This window comes from Ciconia boyciana, chromosome 5 (assembly GCF_034638445.1).
Source record: "Ciconia boyciana chromosome 5, ASM3463844v1, whole genome shotgun sequence".
NCBI classification, from domain to species: Eukaryota; Metazoa; Chordata; class Aves; order Ciconiiformes; family Ciconiidae; genus Ciconia; species Ciconia boyciana.
In genome coordinates, this window is record NC_132938.1 from 70009670 (window position 1) to 70028600 (window position 18931).

Sequence of the window (18931 nt, forward strand, 5' to 3'; positions counted from 1 at the left end):
TCTAACTACATCTGTTAACAAATTACAGGCATCTCAGCAGTGGAGATGCACTGCTATCATTGCACTGATAAAAGGCTTAAAGCCAGCGTCCTAAACCAAAACTATCATTACATTAGTTACCAAGTACTTACCATGCCTATGGTGCTTCAACTGTAGCATCAGTGAAGAAGAGTTTATTATTGGATAGGAAGACCATCAAAGCGGAGTTGAGCTGTAGCTCCAGAATCTTTATGGATTTGAACTACTTTTCAATTGAGCCATCAAGGTTGCCTGGCTCATGTCACTACTTCTGGCTCCCAGAAGACTGGGAATTCAGATTATTTAGCTGCTTGGTATAGGGTTTTAAATCAGAGATTCATTTTGAAAATTGTTTTAGCTGTACATTTTTTTGAGACGTACTAAGAGGTAATCTGCAATTTTGAAAAACTATGGTTGGTATCTGGTTGGCATCTAGGCACCGTCATAGACCCATTTAACATCCGTTTGCTGTTTCACAGGACAGAGTTTACACATCAAAACTGAACAACTTGATTTATTTAAAATTCACCTCAAAATGCATTGTGTTTAGTTTCTTTTTTAAAATGAACATTCAAAGCATCAAAATATTACTAATTTAAAAAGAACCTTTGTTAAGAATAAGATAATTTACATACTGTAGATTGTGGCTGTGAGGGGAGAGAAACAACCAATGGTAGATTAGGCACAGTACTAAGGCCAACATCTAGAAAATAACAGAGCTCTATGCTCAACTTTTAAATGATCTGGAAAAAATGAAACAACTGGGCAGGAAAATAAAACCAACCGCTTACTTGAGGGTGTTTGTGTAAAAAAAAAAAAAGTGTTAGTAAGTTTTCTATCTAGACCTAACTCATTCACGTATTTAAAGAACTCTATCTTCTTCCAAATAACAAAAAATGTTTCTAAACCAAGGCAGATTATTATTTGGAACTGGCATAGTAAAATAAAGGATCACAGTATACAGAGCTTAAAATCCTGTACCAGGAAAGAGCAACAAGTGGTTTACAAGGGGATCATTTAAGTATATTATCTAATTTTTAAAAACAGAGATATAAAATATCAGTTGCATAGGGATTTAAATATAAGGCCAAGCAGGAGATTAAAGTAAAATAGAGATCATAAGAAGGGCACTATGGTGTCAAAACATAGTATTTCCATTTGAATTAATGTCTAATTCAAAATCACAGTATTTTGCTAGTACTACAAACAGTGAATGTCAAACTGTCCCATTAATCTTGAACTGAAAACTGACATTAGAACTTCTAAATAGTACAAAACTAAAGCTCATTGTCTAAACCTGATCAGTGTATTAGCACAATAGTGCTTGGTACGTACCTGATTTATATACTCTACCTTCTGTAAATAATATAAAGGTTATTTCTTGTTAATAAGTGTGAGATCACAATATTACTGCATGCCATCAGTGGTTTGCAGGCTTACTTGATATTTAATTATTCAGTCTTTAAAAGTGTAAGATCCCACCCTGCAGAATCTTCACCCATTGAACACAGAACACTGTCATTAATAAAATACAATAGAAGTTCCACCACTAACAACTAACATATAAGCCAGGATTGTAGGTCTAAACCCAGTACAGTTCATTATTATTAACTCACAGCAATTTTTGTTAGGAAGGTAACCTGTAGACTTCCAAATAACCTTGCGTATATTAAATATAAACAAGTATGTAACTAACGGTCATCTCTTGGCATTTCAAGTAGATTATTCAATTGTGAAAGTATTTCGGCAAAATCAATTTTAAGTTGTTAAAATGAAGTTCAAATATTAATTTCCATATCTACATGTAGCTTAATTAACCTAAAATTGTAAGGAATAGTAGTGTAAGGAAAAAAAAAAATTCTCCAGATGAATTAGGCGTTAAGGTACACTAACTGGGAATACCTGAACCAACATTGTAACTGAAAAAGTGCATAAACATGGTAATACTACAAATGTGTTAACTACAGAACAAAAGGTTTTCTGAAAGCTAAGCGATACTATTTTACATGTTATTTACAGGTTGCAGTTTTTCCAGAGACCACAGAGCCAATTTACGATCTTAAAATTCCTTTGATATATTCAAAGTGTCCTTTGGCTTCCATCCTATTCGGTCAAGAACCTATTCACACACCAGTGAATCGGGTACTGTACGGTCGAACAACACTGCCATTGTGGTTCTGTAATTCTTCAAAATTCACTCCTTTCTGTTCTTTGAAGAAAAAGCAGTATTTTCATTTCACACTTTTCGTAGGTGTTTCAGATTCTGTAGACTGTCTGCCATCAGTCCATGCCTCTCGTGTGCTCTTCAGTGCTAGCGTTTTCTGCTGGTCGACCACAACGTAATCAACTCTTTCATCTGCCACGCTGCTGCCTGAACCACTGCTCTTTTTCTGGGAAAGGCAAGGGATAGTCAAACACATATGTTAAAATAAATTAACGACAAAAAGTAAGTAGATGTCCCAAACAGATATAGAACAAGCACAGGTTTCTCTGAAAGGTCCAACAAAGGCTCTCTGATTGATCATTTGACAAACTAGTTAAGATGATCTTGCTGGAGGCTCCCTCTTTCCCAGCAACTACTTGTGAAGAAATTTTAAACTCTTGATGGCAGAAATGCAAGAGTTGAAGATTTGCTTACCTTACGAGGTGGGGTAGATTTTCCTGAATCTAGGTCCAGATCTAAATATTCTACTTGTTTATCTCCTTTAGGTTTTACCATAGGGCTGCTTCCTCCATCAAGACTGTTGCTTCCGAACAAATTCTGAAATTATAATATAAATAACTCCAGCTACAAACGTACAAGCTAATGGTCCATATTATCAAAAACACTTATTATAAACTGCCAAAATATTAAAGGTTGAAGAACTGACTGAGAGCTCTTGCAATCAGTTAAACCACGCAAATTTTATTGACCTCGCATAACAAGGGAATATGTTCTAAGTCAAAACTGGGACACAGTCAAAAGCCAATGGGGGGGAAAAAACTCCAAAACCAACCCCCCCAAATTTAAGGTTGCCACCAAACCAATCTGAGCCTTCCACCTAATGTCCCTTTCATATAATGAGATAAAAATGGAGTGTGGTTTGTTCTTTTTAAATGAAGTTGTTACATCTCAAATTTAGCATTACTTAATTACAAACTTTATTTCCTTAAATTGCTGTTAAATACCTTACAAGAATTTCAGCCTTACAATAGTGGCAAAACTTAAAATGAAACTTTTACATTTCATTCAAAAGTCATCGTGATTAAGCTGAAAATCAAACAGTATTATTCAATTGATAAGACCAAAAGATTAAAACTTTGGAAAATTTGTGTAGGGCTGCCTGAACTGAAGTTGCATAGTATATACCTAAATTTCAATTAGCCCAGACTTTTACAACCTCACCTCCTCTGTCCTCTCCCAGCCTGATCCCTCCCTCTTAACAGGTGTTATAGGAACAGTACAATAGAAGGACTCTTCTCTAAAAGATAAAGAAAAAAAAGGAAGACAGAGGGCAGCAGTCAGCAAAAAATGAAGAGGAAGGCAGAAGGAAAGACAGAAGGGTAAGGCTGACAGCAACTTGAAAGAAAAAGCAGAATATTGCTGATTTTATTAAATAAAACAGAAGTATGACATGTCCAAACAAGATGCTTTGAAGCTGATGACAGAAAAAGATGAAAAAGTATGGACTCCTTTCTAAGATGCAGTTGGAACAAATAAAAATTTCTAAAACGTCTATGTAATTGGCACATTTTAAAACAAAGGCCTTGAGATATCTGGAAACGTTCAGGTTCTCTAGGAAATAAAATATTTTACGGGTTAAAGCTTAATGGGCTGGGCTGTTTAAATTGAAGGTATCCATTATATCTGTATCATCCAACTCATTTAATAGTAAGTGGTAACAAGGACAAACACAAACAGCTGAGACAAAGTTCATTTTTGTTGCCCAAATTCTCTAAACAAATTTCTGCATATTTAACATACAAAAATCAGGTCCTGTATCAATGTTTCCAGCATAAATGAAAAAAGCTATTACTCTTTAAACAAAAAATAATTGTTATTTCAAACAAACTAGACAGGCAGAACATACGCATTAGAAAACAGAAGCTTTAAATATACGTAAATGAAAACGAAAGGAAATCTGTAGAACAACCTTCAAGAATGAACAGTGCAAGCAAACAGAAGACAGTAATGACAGGCCGTCTGAGCTGTGATATTAATTATACCGTCTTGGCACTGAAGTTAAACCCCTGAAATGGCATTGTAAGAATCAACAGAAATGCCCAATTTGGACTGCGATTCTGCTGAAGGCAGAACTGGGGGAATAGGCGATTCCGAACCTTTGTGTAAGATGGGGCGTTACCGATTACTTACCGATGCCTCTTGCAAGAGAGGGGCTAAGTTTTTACATCATCGGCTCCCCACTGCTGAAGCGCACTTCACCTGGGAAGCACGCCTGGGCTGCCGGCAGGTCAGGCACGGTACAAAGCCCAAGCCAGGATGCTCTGCGGGCCCCTGAGCCTGCACCGAGTCAGAGCTGCCGCAGAGAAGGCAGCAGGAGGGGCTCGCTCGGGGGGACCTAAGAGGCAGCATCCAGAGGCAGCGATGGCGAGCTGGAGGGGAGGGAGACTGGAGGAGATCAGGGAGGGTATCCAGAGCAGCAGGGGATGGGGAAGCAAGCAGCACTGCGAGGGGAGGAGAGTCCAGGGTGTAGTGAGATGGGCTAGCACATGCCGTATAAGAAGGCAGACAGGAGAACAGAACACAAAAGGTGCCAGATAGGCCCTCCCCAAAGATGGTCTGTTATAATGCTTTAAAGATGAAAAATGCTGCTTTATGCCCTACTAAGAACCCAAGCCGTAAAAACGTGGTGAATGCATTGAACTATACTGAACAAAAAGCTGAGCTAAAGATACAGGTTTCCCTCCAGTGCTTTAGGGGTATTCTGGACCACAGTTTAGTTTAGGCCTAGGTCTACTGCTACTCTCTTACTTTAAAATACTATTAGTGGTTCTTCTTTTTCTCTCTTTCCTTCCCCCCCAACCAAGCAAAAACCACAGCCCACATAATTAACTTTTCCTAACTAGCTCTTCGCTTACTGCACTGCAAGCTGAGTATCTGAAACTTTATTATCTGAGAAAATTCTCCCCCAAGGGGAAAATAATACTGATATTCAATACACAAAGACCCCTCCTATCCTCTTTTTTGAAAGAAGCCTAATACAAGTACACATAGCTCAGTTTTTATAGAATGTAAACAATAAGTATCAGTCCTTTTTTTCCCCTGTCCCTTCCACATTTGTTGGAAGGTGTCCTTTTAATAAAGTTTTTAAAGCCTGTTTCAGAGGTCTTAAGACAGTTTATTTCCCTTGATGTCATAATACTGAACTGCTGCATAGCCCAGGACAAGCAATTACAGACAAGAAGAGACAGTTTCTAGGGAAGAGGAAAAAAGTAATGTATTGAACTGTTTTGTACAATAAATATGTATACTAACCATTCTCTTTATATATGATTATACTCTTAACTTCTTCAGTGAAATCTTACCAAAATTATAGGTTTTCTACGAAGATTTTTTTATTATTTTGATCTAGAGGCATAAAGGGAGTGATGTTGAGTGGAAGATTTGCGTTTGCATGATTTAAAAGTAAGGACTGCACAGGAAGAGAGTAGTTAAGACGTAGATTTTACATACTGGGTCTTCAGTGGACTGATTTGGATTCATGGATACATAATTCTCTTCACTGTCGTGCGAGTCACTGCTGGAAGTTGTGCTATGAACTGAATCCGGTCTGGGAGACATGGGAAACCTGGAGGAGCTAATTACCAGGAATTATTTTACAAACAATACATCTTGAATATCTTAAACCTCCTGGTAAACAACAAAAATAAGCATATTAGAGCTGAAATTTTCATTCAGATTTACTAGAGTGTCACATCTTTTGGTTATACACAGTCCCTTATATTTAATATTACAAAATAAAAATTCATGTGGACACACTTTGTTCCAATGCACACGTGCATATATACATATGTACACACACATCTACACACACACTTCCAAAGGAAACCTCAATTTGCATTACACAGGTTAAAAATATAATACAGATGTACACACATTTATTAACACAACGAAAACAATTAATCTGAATGAGGAAAAGCTAAGAAACTTACTCTCGTGCAAAGCTTCTGGTGATAGGAGATCTAACTGGGGCTTGTAATTCTTCCCATTCAGGCAGAGGTTTTATTTCTAGTGGAGCTGGTTTTGCTATATAAGAAACAGACAATCTTAAAGCACAGAACATTCCTAAACAAACTTAAATTTAATAGCTTTTCAAAGCCTAAATAAAAAAAACCAAACTATTTTTTAAATAGTAAACACTAGTTAGGAAAAGGAGACACTGTTCAGTTCTCAGAAAGCCATGATATATTAACTTAGATTTTTAATCTTTCCAGCTACTGAAAAGCAACATCAATTAGAAAAGACCCCACAATTTAAGAATTTTGCAAGATATACTTGTATGTAGCAATTCTGTTTTGAAAAGAGACTCTGAAAATGGCAGCATCATGTTCTGTCTTTACTCTGCCATGACGACTTGTTGAACTGACAAGCCCAGGATAGGGCTGATGGACTGTTTCAGCTTAAATTGCCAGCAGAGCCAACTCTGGGTACTTTTCTTGGTTCACGGACAATTATTATTATGCAAACTCTGCCCTCACTGCATACATGTGCCCTTACTGATAAGGTTTCACAGCTCACAGTGTGGACAGAATCTGCAGCTAAGACTAAGTTTGCAAAAGTGAGAGATGAGCCAACACCCAGCTTCAATTCCAAGAGGTGCTTGGCTTGTTTCAGTGCTTATCAACAGATGAGCAGAGTAGCGGCATGTCTGTGCCATTAATGACAGCTAGCATTGTTCTAAATAAGGTGCCATTTTTAAATTGCATTTTCAGAACAGAACCGCAGATAGAGTATTAGTGAGAAATGCATTATCCCTCCCTCCAGCTTGTACGTTTCACCCCTCCTAAATGCTGGGGGGGGAAGTATCATCTATTCTATCATAGGACTTGGGGGAGGAGGGGGGCCCAGAATCACATACAGTCAAACTGCTGTCACAGTTTGAATCTCAACTTTATCTGCCCTAAAACTGTTTTTAGAAAATAAAATGCAATGTCATTATAATAATACCCTTTCCTCTCCTCACCCTCCCTGTCAGTTTGCTGCCTATTAGCAGATTTACCAAGATCAAATGTCAGGCATGTAGCACTAGTTCATGTAGAGTTAAGAGCTGTCATAAGTGACCACATGAGGAACTGACAGAAAGCAGTTGCTTAATCAGTGTCGTTGTCTCACAAGGAAAAAGCAGAACTGTACTCATCATACATTCATTATATTCACTCTTCAGACTGAGTTTACTGAAAAGTCAGCTCTCTTACATATTGAACATAAGGACTCACAATTCAAATTTTCTGGATAAGTATCAGTCTTTAGTATCCCAAACAGTTTTCTCCTTTTCTCTGTTAAGAAGTCATAATTACGCACTCAAAGCATATCAAGCCTACTCCAGTAATTCTGTCACTTTAACCCACTTGCTCATAAAAAGCTGTCACCACAGACTCCGAAGAGGAACTACAACTCCTCTATCTGAAGATATAAGGTATCATGTGAGATAAGAGTGGCAGAACCGAACTTGATGTAGGCAAGATGATACTAAAGCTTGAGCGACACAAAAATGATCACCTTGGCTCAAGTCCTCTGTAAAGGCCTGAGACTACATGGCCTTTGGTATAATCAGCGGGCAAGGTACTGCTCCAGCAGAGAGAGAGTAAGGACTTTGTCCAAAGCCCACTGAGAACAGCAGGAGTATTTCATCCAGTTGCAGTGGGCTTTAACAACCAAAGGTAATGATCAGTGACACTTCTGTGAGATTTTTAACATTATTTGTAATCTCCTCTACTTCTTGTGACTATACCAACTCAGCACCTTCAATAAAGCCCATCAGACTAATTGCAATGCTCATTAAGATGCATAAATAAATCTCTGTACTAGTAAACGGTCAGAGGACCAATATTTTGCTTTATTTCAATGTTTAGCCAACAGCAGGAGACTCAAGTAAACTCTGATTTCAGGTTATTGCCTACCAAAATTTGTTTCAAGCAACTTACAGGTAAGTCATATATACTTGCTTCTAAACAGCCAAAATAAATCCAAAACATGAACAGCTAAAACTTAAGAGATCAGAACACCCATGTTAATGTCAAGGAAATGTTTCCATGCGCTGTTCAAGCCAGAAAGACTTTAGTTCCTTATATAGGAAACTTTTTGCTTGGCAAGGAAAACGCATCCGTGATCTTAGATTATAATAGAAGTAAAAAGACTATACAAGAGTTAAAGTTATTCTAGAAAAACAGTTGTCTTAATTTTTGTTTACTTATTTTTATAAAGCTCCATATACATACAGTGCTAAAGTACATACCCTTTCTTCTTGTAGTAAAGTCACCTATGGTTTGTGAATCAGTTCGCTCTAAACCATGTGGTTTAGGTCTTAAAATTTTAGGACTTTGACCTAATTGGTAAAAAGAAGACTCTCTTAATAATATTCTATTTGTAACTGGAAAATGGAATTTTGTAAATAAACAGCACAACCCCCTGCAGAAAGGTTAACGCCACAAGCATAAGCAAGCTGCTGAAGGAGAGTTTTACAGTCTAGCTACGTCTCACACTAAGGGCTTAAGCACCAAACCAGAAACAAAGAAAACACTGCATGCAAGTAATTTCTTGGAGGCAAGCATAAAAGGTGTACAAAAAGGCTAAACAGTGCATCAACAAATATTGTAACTTATCATTACTATTAACTGGTTTCAAGTTGCATTACACAAAAAATTCCATATTTGAGGAATATCTAGCATGACAGGAGAGTAGTCGTGTTTCAGATGCAAGTTGAGGTACCCTCAAAGAAATTAAATCCTCTTTAGTCACAATATTACTCTGGAAATAGTGATACCCTTGGGAGGTCTCTTATCCACTGTGCATCTCCCACTTGAGAAGCCCCAAGAATCTTTTTCCACACTGTATTTGTTAAACTTGTTCCCCAGAGGTCTGTATCTGTCTGTACCAAAACCACCTCTCTGACCTTGCAGACACAAGGGGACTTTCTTTCCAAGCTCCCAGCCTGCATACCGGGCCCCCACCATGGCACAATGCAACCTCCACCACAAATGACTGTCATAAAATTACATTATCTAAACATTTTTTTAATTGTATATCTCTATATACAAGTGCTGTAGATGCACTAGTCATTCCCCAATATGTTATGCTATCATACGCTATCATGTTATTAGCACAAAATTCCCCTATGTTATGCTATCACACAACATAACACTTGAGATGAATCTGGTAACAAGGTGAAGAGTACAAACTAGGAAAACGTTAGAGTTAATAAGCTCCCTAATGGCAGTAATATAACCCCTCTCCCAACAAGGAAGTTCTTAGCCAACGTGACCAAACTCTGTCAGTGTTTCAGGTCACTGAAACACTGGAGGAGATCAGGGATCAGTTGTCTATTTTAAATAAATAAGATCAATAATGCATAATAACCCTAACCTTTCATGAAAGTCTATCTGACACAGTGTTAATATTAGAAAAGGCAAGTGCCTTCAAGTGGTACACCAAGAAGCCATATGAAAGGCAAATCTTGACAATAAACCAAATGAAAATTTTAAGTCTGATGATGTTAGAAAGTTGCCCTACAGCACAAAATGGAAAAAGGACTGGCAGAGACTCAGATGTGGGCTGGTACTACCAGTAACGAGTGAGAATGCTTTGTAAAAAATAAACTTGGCAACAAACACCAGAAGTTTGCAAATCTCTACCCCAAGGGTTTTGCATATGAAGTGCTCTATTACTGTTATCACTGAAGTATTGGGAATAATCAAGTAACAACAAGAAAGGTAAACAGAAAGGTTTTGTACTGTATCTTAACTTCTACACAGTGCTTCTGAGAGACCATGCAGGTGAGACAAAATTTATTTACTAGTAGTGCTGCATAGCAACTTCCTTAAAAAGAAAAGGACATGAAATGATTTTCACAGACAGTCTGGTCCAATTTTGAAATCAGATGCTCCCTTAAATGGCTCGAAGTGCTGATGAAAAGACCAAGCAGTTAGGCAATGCTGACCAAAGACCCAGACTGTAAAGTGGTATACCAAGCAATTCTGTGAAGTATGCTCTTGACTGGAGCTAAGTCAAAAGCATGACCCAACATGTTGGCATAGTTCATTCTGAGCTGATTCGATATTCTTAAGTATCTTGCCTATAACTCTATGATAAAAGCTTGCCTATATAAAAAGACCAAGATCTTAAAATCGATTGAACAAGTGTAGAAGTGCAAATTCAAACACCTTTTATTAAGAACAATTTGATGCTGAATATCATTACCTAATCATATTAACTTTGTGTTCCACATTTTTATAATTGGATTTACAAGAAATTTGGCCCAATACAACTCAATTTAAAATGCCAATCAATGCATTGACATACAAGCACAGATTGTAAGTATGGTGAGAAATCTAGCAGAGGTAACAGGGTTAATGAAACTATTTAACCAGTGTGTACTTTATAACCTCTCTGCTCTTATAGCTGAACGTAGGCTGAAGTGCCTGAAACCCGTAATACAGAAGATAAGCACAAGGAACTCAGGGCTATGACTCATTATTTCTACTTCTGTTAACGATGCTAACATGGTCTCATGCAGCTAACCTTCCTGAACTATGATTATCCCCATTTGTAAAATGTGGATATTATGTAACTGCCTGCCTCGTACTTAATTTAGCACTTATAAACCATTCTGAGACTTTCAGAAGAGCTATATAAATAAGTACAGGTCCCTATAATATTTCTCTTCTGCATCAGACAAGAACATACAAAATGTTCCAGTGTAAAATAAACTCACTGAGCTTTCATCTCTTGCTGCTGAAAGACTGTTCAACCTAAATAAATTTGGTGGCAAAACAGCTTGCTGCTACCAACCAGCCAGGATAATGCAATTCCTCTAGTTTAATGTGTCACAGAGAATTAAAATGTTTGTGCAGGTTTTTGGTTTTTTTTTCCTCCCTACAAAACAAAAACCAAAAGGCCTAATCTCTGTTGAGGAGCTTATACTGTGCAACAGAAAAGACCTGACACCAGGCAAAGAAAAAGGGGAGGGGGGATCACAATCACAAAACTGATGTTACTTATTTGTGTCTGTAGTGCAGAATTCCTCCACCCCGTTTTTGCCCATTTAAGAAGATAAAGTAACATAAGCTAGGGCACAGAAAGCCCTTAATATCATCCCTTACTCCCTCAAAAGACATAGTTTTAATAAATCCATCAGAAATTTTTAAAGTGCCATTCTTTATCTAAAAATTGGCAGTTCTGTCACTATCTTAAGCCAGATCTGTGAACAGAAATACATATTTTTTAGAACTTTATATCTTAAGTACTACGACTGAAATTCCTGGTGCTGCTCCCAAGTAACCTCACTAATTTTCTCCAAGAGCACATCCTAGCTGAATATAACACAGAGGAGAAAGTGCCTCACAGCCGTACAACAGACTGGTCTCCAACACCTATTCTATTCAGAAATAATCGCTGAAGATAAGTGTCATAGGGCCATTCTTCAAATCAGCTTAGTGAAGGTGGAAGGACAGTAGGTCTCTAGGGAGAGCCTGGCTCCATACAGCATTGCACAAGCCCCATGGTTTAGGTCCACAGGCCCAAATTTACCTCATCTAATGTTTAGGCACTCACATAAAACAACACTTTTAACTTACGCACCTATTCTGGGAAAGGTAAATCTGGGTAAAAAAATATAGGTTTTTTTAATAGAGAGAGATATATTTTTTTTTAGCTGAAAAGGAAATAAATTGTGTTGCAACACCACTGGATGCAAACCTACAGGGGAAAAAAAACCCAAATAAATTATGGCAAGTGAAACCAACCAAACAAGACGTGAAAATTAGATGTTTTCATTGTTCAGTCAAGTCACCACCTGTGAGATGCAAAGTGCTACAGCCAGGAGAGAGAAGCTCAGCTTCTGCACGTTCTATCAGACGAATACTGTGCAAGGGCACTCTGAGCTGAAAAATCACTAATGAAGTCTATTTTTCTAACAAATGGCTGCTTGTAAAAACTGCCAAGCAGAACAAGCGATTATGGATCTAGCGTTAGAGCGCACTCAGATGGCATGAATTCTGCTCCTGGCATTTCGGTGTGTGTCAATGCTGCCTTTGTCCGAGAAGTCATCAGGAGAAAAGTCCATTTCACATGTTTGGTTTTGCTTCAAATAACGGTTTAAACGGAAAAACCTTTTGGTTTTTCCATCGGCTAATGTACTCTCTCTTCTTGTTTTCCATAAAACACTTAGAATATAATGTTGGAGGGAAAAAAAAAGGGGTCCCACTGCAGGAAATTCCTGCATCAGAGTAGGTGGGTCCTAACATTTTTGGTTTTGAGGACGTAAGCCACTCACTGAAGAGCCTCATTTGTTTTCAGGCTATCGCCTCGAAGCACTAGTACTAAACAAGATTTCTGTTAAGAACGTTTCTTTTCTGACTGCCTGCTTGCTCCGTGGCTTGCTGGCAAGGGATTTTACGTCAGGAAATTGCAAACATCCTCATGAAGGAAGCCAATGCTCTATTTAAATACCAGTTATTTAGGGCTTAAAATTTTAAAGTACATCTACTAATGTCTACTAATGTGACATAAAATTTAAGAAATGCATGATCTGTTAATGCTGTTTCCTGGCCAGCAGGACTAATCCTCATGAGACAAGGAGCTCAGATGTAGGAATGCTACAGTAGTGCTTTACTTGGAATAGGGGAGGGAGAGCAAGAGGCAAAACCAGCCACATAAGTGCCCTGCATCCACAAAAGTACTTTCAGAGAGACATAACTAACAGAAGTTTCCTGTTTCAATTAAAAAATACGCATCTTTCCCCCTTTTCTCTGTAATTAGCGGAAACTGAAATTTGCACCGAGGTCCAAAAATTCCAGTACTCAGAACCACTGTAGATTTTTTCCTTGAAAAACAAGGCCGAAGCTCACGGTCTTACTCCCACAGGGTTTATTATTTGGTTTTGAATTCTGCAGAATAACTTCCCCCTTTCCTTCTCCTCACCCCAGTGAACTCTGATTCCCGAGTACATGGTCTTCAGCACAGAGCTCTACAAATATCCGGAATTTGCTTTTTCATCTCTGTTTTTATTAAGGCTATTTCCTGCCAAGGTACTTCTAATTAGAAACATGTATTTAGTTATACGACATTCATATCCATTTCCATACTAGTATCCAGCAACAAATGGGAATATCAATAATGTGCTTAGTTCTGGTCAGTGATACCACATGGATGGTGATAACTACAGTCTCTTCAAGGACAGTAAAACCAGACCAAAATAAATTTATTCTTTCACTACTATGAAATATAAAAATCAGTCATCTAAAGAGAGGTGCTCCAGCTTTCTTAGACATCTTGTCAAAATACCTTCTCTCAGAGCACTGGTACTTTGAATGCTCCAGAAATTAAGAATGAAATGGAAAAACAATCCAGTTATAAAGAAGTCCAACTTCATCTGACAGCTAAGGTTCACTGGTATTCATAAAATATTTGCCAAATGCCATTAAAACTGTTCAGAGAATACCAAAGCTATTAATCATCCAAATACTATTTGACTGCTCTAATTTGCAAGTAACTCTACCTGTCTGTTTTTAAAAAGCCCCCAAAGCATGATGAACTACAAGCATTGAATAACAAAGACAGTGTTTTAAGACCAAAGTACCATGTTCTGGAGTGTTTATTGATTAGCAGTTTAAAGCTGCACTGAGATTCCTGAAGTCCAAGGGATACTACTTGAGATCACGTTCCCTTTTTTTTTTTTTAAAAAAAAAAAACAAAACACAAAAAACTAACGGAGTTTAACTTGTTCACTGGAAAAATCAAGCCTAACATTAAGTCTATAAAAAAGCCAATGGAACAGCATGGAAATATGTATATTAAAAATTATGATTCCTTAAAAAGGCATTAAGCACACAGGGAAGAAAAGAAAAATTGTAAGGAAGGAAGAAAAAAAAAATAGGGCGTTATTACCCATGTTCTCTTGTTCCTGCTCTCCCTAGCATCTTTGGAGTTCAACACTACCATCTGTACCGCTAGTATCAGAGCAAGTTTTGCAGTTTGTCTTCAGAAAACTCATATGTTTAATTTTTTAAAAACCATTATGTCCAGTAAACCATAGCTTCCTTTGCAGCTGTGATGCAGCCATCCAAATGAAATCTTTACTTGAAATTATTTGTTGTTTCAAAGTTTTGTAAGACAAATCACAGCTGCAAGTTAAGGACTGGTGTATCATAGCAAGGAGCTATATAAATTTCATTTGAAGGTATTAAGTAAAATCTAGCCTTGTAGAAGTAATTTAGTACAGCCATGGAGGAAGCGTAATTTTCAGCTAAATGGAAGTCTTTGGAGCTTGTGGGGAAAAGAAGAAGAAGAAGAAGAAAAAAAAAAAATCAATAAATTTGTATTCAACCTGCTTTAGGAACTCTGAGGAAGCACCAAAACATCTCCAAAAATCTTATTTTTTTAAATTCCTAAATGGAATGAACAGGACGTGTAGCTTCCAAGAGTAAAGGGAAGGATTAAATGCATGGATTTCATTAAAGCAAAATGCACAGTACTTCTGCTCAGAAAAGTCAAAATGAAAATTACACTTTCTTTTTCAACAGATCTTCAGTTCAGTTCTTGCTGCTGATTAAAATCACCGTTCACAATTTTTCAATGACTACTTCTCCTAAAGCCTGAGAAAATAAGTGATCCTTTATTTAAGAATATGCAAGACAATCATGATAGCGTAGAAGACTGCAGTGTTGCCAACTTCTAATTATTATTATTTTTAAAGAAATGTCAGCTCCTGTTGTCACAAATGCCTTAACTGTTTCTCTGAAGTTTTATTTCAGGATGGCGTGGTGCTCCTGCCATATCAGGACGTGCAATATGTTCACATTGTCCAACTCAGACACTCAAACATGTAAATATTTAACAAGGAAACTGTTCACCAGGCTATTTATAACTAACTTCATGATTAATGAGGGTTCTTTATTTCCTTAACAACTACCTACTTTGCTTGGGATATTTACGGAATCATACTATACTACAACAACAGGCAATTACACCAGTCATCCAGAAGCATCACAGTGGGTCCTATGGGGGCCAGAATGTGGCAGATGCTTCCTGCCATGTGAAAGCTCTGTACCCAATTACCTCTTCAAAGTGGGCCTATGCTCTTAAATAAAGAAAATTGGAATTTTCTATGAAGTTAATCTGGGAGATGCTCATGAGTAGTCATGGCAAAGATACAGCCACATTTTTATTAGCAATCCACATATTTGTGGTTTAACCCACAAATCATGTCTTGTAACATCTTAAATGAGAAAAATCTATAAGAAAAACAACCAGATAAACTTTTTAACATTTTTTAAACAATCACAAGTCCCAACTCCATGAGAATTTTTTTCCTCTGCCTTGGTTTCTTTTGTTTGTTTGTTTTCTTGTTTTCAAGGTGCAACTGGCTATTTTGTTGGCATGAAAAGAAATGTGTGCAGTCACTGTCTCTAAATCCTAGCTTACCACTTGCTGGGCTCAAAATTACCAGGGCCAAGCAGCAGTCTCTTTTAGAGGCAATCATATGGACTCAAGTTGCAGGAAGCATCTCAGACTAAATGCTGATACGATTTTGTTGAAAGATAAGCCTTTTGTAAAATAAAGGTGAAAATGCACTACACTAGCTATTGGTTATTTTTGCTATCAGCAAAATAATCTGTGCAATCCAACCCAAAACTAGGACTGAAAATTTTGTTTAAAATAAGCTTGAATGCAATTAACAATATTTGGGCAAATACAATTGCTATTCAAGACAAATGGATCAAAGTCCAGTACCATGTTGTAGGGTGGGAATCCCAAGTTCTTTAGTGCCTCTGTCAGCAATCCGCTTAGTGATCCTGAGTGCATTGTTCTATCACAGCTCCCCATGACCCTAAACTAGGATCTGTGCTAAACTGAACTCTCTCGTAAAGTGTTTTTAAGTACTACGGATCAACAACATTACAAAAATGGCAGTGTTACACTATATTCAAATGAATGAGATTTAACTTTTGATTTTCATTCCATCATGGTCATGAATTGTTAATTCAGCCATATGCCCACGGTTCATATATTTCTCAGAACCTTAAAAAACCCACTTTGGTACAGAGACATGCTGCCCCTCAGAAAAGAGAAGTTACCAAGTTACAGTAAGTAGGGCATCAAACTGAGACTTTGAAGAACTAAATTCCGCCATCACCAATTCCATCATTGACTTAACCGTTTGATTCAGATATTGCAAAACTATATTTTGTCAGTCGAGATGGCAAGCGCATATTTCTTAAGAGCTTTGAACTTTACAGATGAGATGTACACACACACACACACACACACACACACACACTAAAGTTACACAGCTATAAGGAGCCCTTCTGGACAGCTCCTAAACAAGTATTTTTTTTTTTTAAAAAAATCTTATGTTATAGTTGTTTGGTCTTAAAGTCTTGCTTTAAGATCACAAACCCCACCTCCCTACCCCTGGAAATAAATCATGGGGCAGCAGGGGGTGCCCAGAGGCTTACAGACACCCCCCCATCTCTCAAATGCTGCATCACTCACATGCTGCCTCCTGACCTATAAAACACAGTTCACACCCTACCCCTTTTATTTTCGACCATGCACTTTCCTTGATCTCTGACTTACGTCACGTTTGTACTGAAGATTAAGATCGTCTAGACTCACAGACCTCTGTCAGGCCTTAAAACCTTCTTGTGGACTGCCAGCACAGCCACCTGGGACCTGCCTTGCTACGCAGAGCGGTTCCTTGTGGAGCGGCAAAACGTTCGCTACAGTCCTGCAAGCTGTCAGCAGGATGGAGGTGACCGGATCCACTACCTCATATCACTACCCTTTTCAGATATTTTGGAGAGCCCCAGGGAAAGTACGAGGTGGAGCAGAAGAGAACCCGGCTGTTCTTTGCTGCCTTAGCTGTCTAGAGAGTCTTCACCTCACTGCATTTGGGCACCTTTAATTCTACTGCTCCTTCTTGGATAAATGGTATTTTGAGGAAGAAACATGTGACTGTCAAAATAAATGTCACATAATCGCTCTATGGCAGAACCAGTCACAGGTTTTGAACAATTCAGAGAATAAGACCCAACTGCATGGCTGGATGCAATATTTCTTCCGCCTGAAGCCTTTTGCTAGCAACAATGCTTCCAATTTAGCATCACGACTACATGCAACCGTGGCAAGCTAAAGCAGCCAAAAAGCAGAAATACAAAATCAATATAGACAGTGGTTCTTTATAATAAAATAAATAGCACCCTGAAAAAAAACAAATTAAAAAAGAGATTATTTTAATCATTCAGTTACAGGTGAATGCAGAAAAGCACCTGGCCAAATGCTCTCCATTTTGTCCCAAGCAATATATCACTTACCTTTTGGTATGCTTCTCTAAAGAAATAGTAAAGCGCTTTGATTCAAGTTATTGGGGCAGGAAGCCAACACCATGTTTTGAAATTACTTTCAAGACTTCCAGAAAGTACTGGAAGCTCCCCGCATTTACAGAAGCAGCTGTGAGCTAGAAAAATGAAACTACATGAAAATGTAGTGTAATCTCAAGGCTATATATATATTTTTTAAAAATTTGTTATTATTTTTTAACCCATTTTCTGAAACAAAGCTCTTCTAGAAACCAGTGGAAAAAGAGACAGGGTATCTCATAGCTGCCCATGGCTCCTGGCCCAGGCAGGTGACTGCAGGTGGGAAGACTGAAGAGCCTCAGGCTCTCACGGCAGAGGTGCGCAAGTACCCTCCTCAGAAGAATGTGCACGTACTTTAGTGGATTTTAGACCTATTTATTACCTACGTTTAGTTTACCCACGTTATCGATTTTTCATAACTCAGTCCTCTGTCACAGTCGCTACTTCTATATAACTGTACCTATTCTTAAAAATTTGGAGAATTTTAACAATTCAATAAATTATCCAGAACATCAGGTGCTTATGTCAGAGCTGTGAAGACATACACATTACAGTCACTGCTGCTGATAGACAGATTGCCAGATCCTTGCTGCCTGATACATTATTCTTCAAAGACAGCAGAACCAGAAGTGGCTGAGTATGCGTTTCATCTCAGGTTTACAAAACAGAAGCAGCAGAGGGGAGAGCAAGCCATATGCAACGGAACGGCCACTGCCATCACCCAGCCCTCCATTTTCTACCCTTGTCAAACTACACTGCCTGTAAACAGTAAGCCCTTAAACTGAAGAAAAATAGAGGAGTTGCTAAGCATATACATTTGACAACAAAAACCAGTGCATTCTTTCTTTATGTGCTAGTTTCACTGCATTATTTCTTTGTCAAATGCATTTTTAGCACTGAACGTAAAAAACTTCCCCGGCCCACACAGAAACATGCTCACGTGAAAGGTGATGGTGATATTTCTCAGTAACAAGGATAGCTACCAAAAAGGAATTCTTACTTGGAGGCAGCGCAAACACTATTTTTGCGGCAATCTGTAACCAATAAAAAAGATACAGCAGCTTCTTCAGACAGAACCCGAGATGGGTCCTCATATACCCGGAGGCCTCATCCCACCACATCTGATCTCTGCAGTAATACCATCTTTTAGAGAAGCAGCAGTGGTCTTCAAGAGAAATTCTTGAACCAATGGCATATTAAAAAAAAAAACCAAACCAAAACCAATCCTTTAAAGGAGCAATACCCAGAAGGTAACTATTTTATGTACCATTTCCTCCCCTTCTGCCTAAGTTTGCCTAAGTTTTATTGAACATACGGGCCAACCTGATACTTTCTA

At 38.0% G+C, this 18931-nt stretch overlaps 1 protein-coding gene across 3 annotated transcripts in view; it reads right to left on the reverse strand.

Moving 5' to 3' along the window:
- Positions 1-340: 340 nt before the first annotated feature.
- GAB1 (GRB2 associated binding protein 1) overlaps positions 341-18931 on the reverse strand; it is a 103606-nt gene continuing 85015 nt past the window's right edge. The window contains exons 7-11 of one of the 3 annotated variants that reach the window (XM_072861893.1): positions 8475-8564; positions 6172-6265; positions 5693-5816; positions 2657-2779; positions 341-2408 (exon numbers count right to left, since the gene is read on the reverse strand). In XM_072861893.1, coding sequence (XP_072717994.1) covers positions 2250-2408; positions 2657-2779; positions 5693-5816; positions 6172-6265; positions 8475-8564 — 590 coding nt within the window. In that variant the 3' untranslated portion in view covers positions 341-2249. The remainder of the gene's footprint in view (positions 2409-2656; positions 2780-5692; positions 5817-6171; positions 6266-8474; positions 8565-18931) is intronic. The other 2 variants (XM_072861891.1, XM_072861892.1) reach the window with 2 other exon arrangements.